Raw genomic sequence first — 7,808 nt, 5'->3', positions numbered from 1 at the left:
AATATACGGAAAAGGAGAGCTGCTGCCCTTGTTGCTGTACTCTTAAATGTGAAAAAAAGAAAATATTCTCATAAAAAATATTGGATAGCACCCATTTTTCAAGCAAGAAAAGAGCATGGATTCTTTCATGCTGTGCTACCCAAGCTGGTTTTAGAAGACTTGAGATTTCATAATTACATACGTATATCTGCAACTCAATTAGAAGACTTAATCCTAAAAAAAGAAATTAAGAAAGGCATTTATAAAATAGATAAACATACAAAGTACTTATAAATTCAATTCCTTATAAAAATTCTATAAATATAATTATATACAATAAATATAATTTCTTTTTATAAATTCAATGACTTACTTGTGTTGAATCCATTTTCAAAATGTTGCATCAGCGAATATTCGTAAAAAGCTGAAAAAATCCAGCGAATAGCGTTTATTCGTTAGCGAACTGCGAATGATCACGTGACCTCTATTCGCGGCGATTTATTCGCTACATGAATTGGCACCTTTAGCGAACGAACACCGAACGAACAGCGAACGCGAATGTTCGTTGTTATCATTCAGTAGATGTATACGCCAAAAGAAATGCGAATGGAACGTTCGATTCGCGTTTGGCTCGGTTCGCTCAAGAGGCGGTACATCAAAGATAATTCGTGCGCGATGTGGACGCACATACGTACTGTTCGCTGCTATTCGTTATTCGCTGCTATTATTGTGCAATCATAATACTTATATGTTCATATACTTTTAAACTATATACATATATGTTTATATGTACATATGAAGGCAAAAATATTATTAAAATATATATTATTTATAAATAATGTAATTCATATTTTAACAATATATAATATAAAATCAGAATATAATATAATAATTTAGCGTACGTTTATTGTACAATTCTACTTATTGTCTATCTATTAGCTAATTTGTATTTTTTTTTATATGCTACACGTGTCTTGAAATCTTATAGCGAACACATAGCGAATCTGACCGAATGCTCGTGTTCGTTACAGCTGAGAAAAGGAACGAACAACTTCAGAACATGTACGCGAATGTCCGAACGTTCGCATTCGCTGTTCGTTCGGTATTCGTTCGTAGATGTATACCCAGCTTAACGTATTATATGGCTGCGGCATTGAACTATAGAACTAACTGGAATGAGCGCTCCTTTGTTACGAGTCGAGCCTGCCTGTGCGATGAAGGCCATCGCTATTTGGAATCGCTTTCTCTGTTACACTAACATGCTATAGTATATTTCTCCTATAGTTTCATGATGTACTATCTGTGCCCATACTTTAGTCAGTATATATTTGAACAATGAATATACAAAAAATATTATTGTAATGAAATGGATTATTTAAGGAAATATAATGACGACAATAAACGAAATAAAATAATGCTTTATTTTGCTAAATTTTTGGTGAAAAAATTCTGTACGCCACTTTAATGAGTAGACGTATATTTTTAGCTAAGGTAACACATGAAAAAGAGAGACGGCAATACCAAATAGATACTGTCTCCCTCGGCTCGAGGGTCATCGGGCAATAACAAAGGCAGCGCTCGTTCCAGTTAGTTCTATAGTTCAATAGGCTGCGGTCAAAGTGACGCTGAGGATGCTTTGAAGCGTTTGATTGACCAATCAGGTTAAAGAAATCTTTACTCCTTTTACCCTGATTGGTCAATCAAACGCTTTAAAACATCTTCAACGTCCCCTTGACCGCAGCTTATATAAATACGTGAAACCTTGTGTAATCTTCGAAGGAATGCGATAAAAGTTATCGGATGTACCGATTGGCTATCGCATAGAGAATTTCTCAAGCTTCTATCAAGAATTAAAGAAATTCCCTATTCGATGGCCAATCGATACTTGATAAATCTTTTGACATAATAACGGTTTCAATTTTTCGAATTCTTGATTGAGGAGATTGAGAAATTTGATGTCAATCGATACGTCTGGTAACTTTTATCGCATTCCTATATATTAAGTCATCGAAGATTACACAAGTTTCACGTGCTTATATATAAATTAATAAATTAATCGCTCCGGGGTAGTTTAGACGTTAGCCATTCTTTTGAAGAATATATGGTTACATTTTTCAGAAGAATGGTTGTGATTGGTCAATGACGTTTAGTAAACTATCCTGGAACGATTAAACCCGACCATTTGAAAACGTCATAAATAAATAGCGCCAAATATCTCGCGCGATATTTAATATTGTAATAAATATACACAAATTTTCTTTTTTTAAATTTCAATTGCGTTTGAAATCAATACTTTTATATGCAGATAGGGCTTACGTACTATTCGCGATTAATTTAACGTATATGTAAATAAATAAAGATATATTCAATGTGTATATGTTATACAAGATATATCTTATCGTGTTACCTTCATAAACCGATTTATGCTGATTCATTCAGATTGCTTTTATCACAATAAGATAATAAGAACGCGAAATTATCGGAAGCAGTGATGCCTCTGTGGTGAAAGGATACATGTATGCCAGAAATAGCTGTTCGCCACATTTAATACAGCTGTTGAAGTAGCAACTTCGGTGAATTCAATTTTCGCTAAAAATACTCGTAAGAAAATTCTTTACATTAATCGTCGTGCTATTTCATTGCCGACAAAATTATTTTCGTATATCCTTGTAACATTCTTGTATATATGTGACCTTAATTTCGAATTTATATCGTTTTTATAATCTTATAATATAAATCTTATAATATAAATAGCGCAATGAGTTTACTGGATCTACCGCGTGTTTTGGTTACTAGCAATGCAACGCCGACAACCGGCATCGATTTGCTTCGACCAAAGTAAGTTCATATTTATAGAAAGAAAATATATAAATATATATAAAAATATATAATGTATATATATATATATATATATATTTACTCATTTATAAAATTATATATATTTATAGAATATATTTATACTATTATATATTTACAGAATATATTTATATTATTTACATACTTATAGAATTTATTTATATTAATTATATATAATTATATATTTAGGGGATATATATATATATATATATATATATATATATATATATGTAACATTTTAAATGTATTGGTGTGTGTGCGATATGCATCATTTATCGTTATTTTTATTGATATATAGATGCAATCTCACTATTATGCCAGCTGTTGTAAACGATCGAGAACAAGTACTACAAGCTCTACCTGGACACGATGCTGTCTTTCTCGTCGGCCATAATAAAATTGACAGCGAGTTCCTGGATGTTGCCGGTAAATTCAAATTTTATTTTTTATTTAATTTGCTTATATATGCAACCATTTTTAAATACATTCATTAAATTTCCACACAAAACGAAAATAAACATCAATTAACAAATTTAACTAATATTTAAATGAAGTTTAATGGCAATTTCCAGAATCCTGGACATAGACTAATACGGATTAATCATCATTGAAAGAAAAGCAAATTAGATTAATTAAATCGAGATTTTATCGAGCTAAAAGCTAACGGATATTTGAATCTCTCCAACATTTTTCAGGTCCAAACTTGAAAGTCGTATCGACAATGTCAGCCGGTTACGATCACTTAGATGTCCCAGAAATTAAAAGGAGAGGAATCAAGATCGGGCACACGCCGATGGTGGTGTCGGCTGCAGTTGCGGAGATAGCTATACTTTTAATGTTATCCGCTGCGAGACGCGCCTATGAGGGTCGCACGTTGCTGGAACAGTGATTAAATATTTTCTCATTTTATATTATAATTTATAATTGACATCGAGAAATCTCTCTAAAAAGTACGAAATATGTGTACAGAAAAAAAATTTAAGATTTATTGATCAATTTAAAACTTTAAAATTGTACTTTCAAATAATTTCCTGTAGAAGTAAAAGTCATGTAACATATGTGCTAATAAGTAATAATCTAATCAAGAAATCAAGTAAAACCCGGACCGCAATGGCTGTTGGGACAGGAGTTACGAGGCTCGACAGTCGGCATCTTTGGTTTGGGAAATATTGGTCAAGCGATCGTTAAACGATTAGTGGCCTTCGAAGTGGAACGCTTTATCTATACCGGACATTCGCGCAAGAAAGCAGGTACATATGTACACAAACACACCCACTTCACAGGCAGTTATCAATCAATTAAATGTCCCACATATCTATATTTTTTATCCGATATTTACAAGAACTTCAATTATAACAATTACTTTTTATGTTCTTTATCAATTCTTTATCAATTTTATCTATATATCTTAAAAAATTTATATAAAGATATATTCAGGAAAGATATTATCATGTGTGACGGTCATTGTAAATTAAACAGATTTTTAATAATAAATCGCCTAATTGTAAAAATTAGTTAATTGTTTAAAAAAATCTCTTTTGCTGTTTGTTCAAGAATATAAATTTATAAGTTATTTAGGGAAATCTTTGACATTTTAAAATACATAATATAACATGTTTACAGGTGATGAACTTGGGGCAATATTTGTATCTTTCGACGATCTTTTGAAGCAGAGTGATTACCTTGTGGTTGCGGCTCCTCTAACTAATGAAACCAAAGGACTTTTCGATGACAGTGTTTTTGATAAAATGAAAAAAACATCCATCTTCGTGAATATAGCACGCGGTCAAATTGTCAATACCGATTCGCTTGTAAGAGCTCTTCGTAATAAGAAAATATTTGCTGCCGGACTGGATGTTACTGATCCGGAACCGTTACCACCGGATCATGAACTTTTTAAGCTACCTAATGCAGGTATAATTACTTTATTCTTTCTCTTTGTTTATTTTAACAATCGATTATTATTATCGTTAAAATATAACAGCTTAAATTATTAAAGAGGACTAAAATACTAAGATATTATTTGAAAATTCAGGAAACTAAGTTTTTAAGGACTATAATTTCGCAGTCGATATAATATGATACAAAATTATATAATTGTTATACTATCTGTTACTTATACACATATAGTATATTATATATTATTAGTTTTGGTCTAATTGCAGAAATTATACCACATTTGGGCAGCGCAACGATCAAGACCCGCAACGATATGTCGACGATTGCAGCACAGAATATTCTTAATGGTCTTGAGGGCAAGCCTTTAGTTTATTCTTTATAACAAATTTTCCTTGCATAATTTTGCTTATATATATTTCTTTTTCTAATGATAAATGTATATAAATATATACATATATTTAGTTACAAAAATCAATGTTATCGATAATTTAACTTTTGTCTCTAACAGATACCAGATTTTTTCCAATACAACACAATAAATACAGGCGAAAATACAATATATATATCTAAAGCACATATCTTATACTCATGTAACGAACAAAAGAAATAGTTTGTATGAAATAGAACAAATACCTATTTATACTTTGCCTATATTTTTTCTTTAATCAAAAATATAACTTGTGCATCTTTATTCGAACAGTAAAAGTGATATATGGATCCAATATCCATTATAATGTTAGTCTGTCTAAGGATTAATAATAATCTCCATTCTTCTTATGTTTAGATTGCACAAATGTGACAAATCTTAAACTCAATTTGATTACCTATAATCATTAACTACACTATTTAGGTTAAATAAATACTTTTATTGGTACAAAATGAATTATCCAAATATTTTTAGATATTAATATTTTTTTGCTTATTAAGTTCAATTATTTAGTTCATTATTACATTGGAATGACTTTATAAAAGACGTGAAGGATATCAAAAATTGTACATTACTGCCATATTTAAAGTTTCTTATAGTTTTATATAAAGATTTTTTTAAACTTATTTTTTCATATCTGTCAATTTTCAGAAAGTTCATCCTAATAGTGTTTTACTTGATTATTTCTTATTAAGCAATTTAATGTAAGAAATTAATATAAGTTATGGCAAGTAATATAATTTTATAAAAAAAAAGTATGCATAAAATATTTTTTCTCTGGATATAAATTAACACTTTAACTTTAGAAATATCTCTAAATTCCTTGGAAAGAATTTTTCTGTAATGTAATATTTAACTTTAAAATATTACAATAACCTTTTATATCTTTCTTTTTCACACACATAAAATATACTTTCCAGCATTATAAGAAATCATAAGCATAGAAACAAAACAGACCTGTTATCCTTGAAAAATTGCTTAAGATCAATACTATTTACTGATATTTGCAACAGTCCACAGATTTGAGATCCATGCTCAATATTTATCACCCATAATGGACAACAGGTAACCATCAGGCTTCTACTACTGCATTTTTTAAACTACATAGAATAGGATCGATCTTATTTTCCAATGATAATATGTGACCAGTATTGCAATTGTGACTAGCAATAAAACTAACAACCAATGGTAACTTATTCATCTGGATTACCTGAAATTGATAAAAAGAATTCTTAAATTTTTCAAATTGCAAATATATTCCAATAATAATGAAAGAAGCATATAACAAAAAATTGTTTATAAAAATTAATTATAATTGATAATTTAACTATAAGTATCTTTATATATTTATTTCTAATTATTAATTATATTAAATTTATTGAATTAAGTATTTTATGTGCATTATTTTATCAAATAATATAAATTATTTCTGCTAGTATATCTAATAATTATTATTTTTTTATTTCTTAATTCTTTCTTTCAAGCAAGATTTATATATTAGTATAAATATTTGTATAATTTGTATAACTATTATATATATATATATATATATATATATATATATATATATATTATTATATATTTACCTGATAATTACTATACATGCACATAATAGTTTTGTTCTTTCCAAGACCTAATTTACTTCCCTGGTCTGTAGCCATTCCAAAAGTAGATAAGAAACTAGCTCTTGTAGCTAATTCTGGTGCCTTTTCATCGGCTACAGATATGACAGGTACTCCATCTCTGTCTGTAATTAATATGCTATGCAGTCCTTCGACATTGCTTAATAATTCATAGAGAAACTTTTTCAATTCCTAAAAACAAAAATGTCCAAATAATTTGATAATCAATCGTTATATTTGATTATCAATCGTAATTTGGTTCAATCATCATATCAATAGAATAATGTCTAACAAAGAAAATGTTAACAAAGAAATAATTCATATTTTAAGTGTAAAATGTACATGAAAAATAAAACATGAAACATCTCGCATAAAATATTCATTTTGCAATTCTATCTTTACGATAGAGAATTATTGAAGTATTTATTAATTTGTTCCACACATATAGTTTTGTTAAACCTTCTATTTTATCGTATTATACAAAATTAATTTCTAAAGTTTTTTTATTGATATCTTATATAAAGATGTGTATTTTTTATTTATGTTGAAACAAAATATACATAACCTCGAATGCAAAAGATAACGCTACTTTCTGCAAAAATGTTGAACTTACAACTGTCATTTTTTCCACGATAGAGTCGAGAGTTAAACGGCAATTGATCTTATGGCAAGGGAACTTATTTCTTCAGACGACGTTGAGTGTTATCACCCGTTTTCTGTTGATAACATGTCAATTCCCATAAGAGGGGTCACCAATAAAGTGAGAAAAATACTGTGATCGTTCTGCGCAGATATTATGCGCAGGCGGTTAAATATAAAACAGAATTATACAACCGATGACATGTTTCTTGAAGCGACCAGAAACAAGTGTTTCTCGTGAATGCATTTAATGGGTTTGTATTCATGTGAGCATCGAATGTGTGTTAACACATATACGTCGAGATAATCTACTGGGATCAGTGGGATCATATTTCCGAGTGTTTTGTTTCATTATTTCTTGATAGTCTTTTGTCGATGGTTACCGG

The 7,808-nt window shown here is 29.4% G+C and overlaps 2 protein-coding genes across 5 annotated transcripts; one reads left to right on the top strand and one right to left on the bottom strand.

Moving 5' to 3' along the window:
* The first annotated feature begins 2,379 nt into the window (after nucleotides 1–2,379).
* LOC145971016 (glyoxylate reductase/hydroxypyruvate reductase) lies at nucleotides 2,380–5,376 on the top strand. Of its 2 annotated transcripts, none has more exons than XM_083098213.1 (7): nucleotides 2,380–2,552; nucleotides 2,734–2,817; nucleotides 3,134–3,261; nucleotides 3,531–3,720; nucleotides 3,922–4,085; nucleotides 4,459–4,749; nucleotides 5,001–5,376. In XM_083098213.1, exons 2-7 carry the CDS (start codon nucleotides 2,738–2,740, stop codon nucleotides 5,114–5,116), a joined length of 969 nt encoding a protein of 322 aa, XP_082954339.1. In that variant the 5' UTR covers nucleotides 2,380–2,552; nucleotides 2,734–2,737; the 3' UTR covers nucleotides 5,117–5,376. The 2 variants fall into 2 exon arrangements, with proteins under 2 accessions (XP_082954339.1, XP_082954338.1); XM_083098212.1 differs by having other exon boundaries at nucleotides 2,382–2,580.
* Nucleotides 3,063–7,744, bottom strand: Lamtor3 (Late endosomal/lysosomal adaptor, MAPK and MTOR activator 3). Of its 3 annotated transcripts, none has more exons than XM_083098216.1 (4): nucleotides 7,397–7,740; nucleotides 6,748–6,975; nucleotides 6,119–6,261; nucleotides 3,063–3,712 (listed from the first exon to the last, which is right to left on the bottom strand). In XM_083098216.1, the coding sequence occupies exons 1-4, from the start codon at nucleotides 7,403–7,405 to the stop codon at nucleotides 3,694–3,696; spliced, it is 399 nt and encodes a 132-aa protein (XP_082954342.1). In that variant the 5' UTR covers nucleotides 7,406–7,740; the 3' UTR covers nucleotides 3,063–3,693. The 3 variants fall into 3 exon arrangements, with proteins under 3 accessions (XP_082954342.1, XP_082954341.1, XP_082954343.1); XM_083098215.1 differs by lacking the exon at nucleotides 3,063–3,712 and adding an exon at nucleotides 4,876–5,999 and having other exon boundaries at nucleotides 7,397–7,744; XM_083098217.1 differs by lacking the exon at nucleotides 3,063–3,712 and having other exon boundaries at nucleotides 6,119–6,371; nucleotides 7,397–7,729.
* Between the last annotated feature and the right edge of the window lie 64 nt (nucleotides 7,745–7,808).

The sequence above is a fragment of the Camponotus vicinus genome, unplaced genomic scaffold (assembly GCF_025532165.1).
Source record: "Camponotus vicinus isolate PSW18456_S1 unplaced genomic scaffold, iyCamVici1.0 SCAF_4, whole genome shotgun sequence".
Taxonomy (NCBI): Eukaryota; Metazoa; Arthropoda; class Insecta; order Hymenoptera; family Formicidae; genus Camponotus; species Camponotus vicinus.
Note: the sequence above shows the minus strand (reverse complement) of the source record. Positions and strands in the feature narration are given on the sequence as shown.

Excerpts from the sequence above, each read along its gene's own strand:
- LOC145971016 (XM_083098213.1), top strand. The coding sequence starts at position 2,738 with ATGAGTTTACTGGATCTACCGCGTGTTTTGGTTACTAGCAATGCAACG. Across the intron at positions 2,818-3,133 it reads ATCGATTTGCTTCGACCAAA|ATGCAATCTCACTATTATGC; the intron begins GTAAGTTCATAT and ends ATTGATATATAG. Across the intron at positions 3,721-3,921 it reads GGTCGCACGTTGCTGGAACA|AAATCAAGTAAAACCCGGAC; the intron begins GTGATTAAATAT and ends AATCTAATCAAG.
- Lamtor3 (XM_083098215.1), bottom strand. Across the intron at positions 6,262-6,747 it reads GCATGTATAGTAATTATCAG|TTTAAAAAATGCAGTAGTAG; the intron begins GTAAATATATAA and ends TATTCTATGTAG. Across the intron at positions 6,000-6,118 it reads CAATTTTTCAAGGATAACAG|AAAAATTCTTTCCAAGGAAT; the intron begins GTCTGTTTTGTT and ends ATTACATTACAG.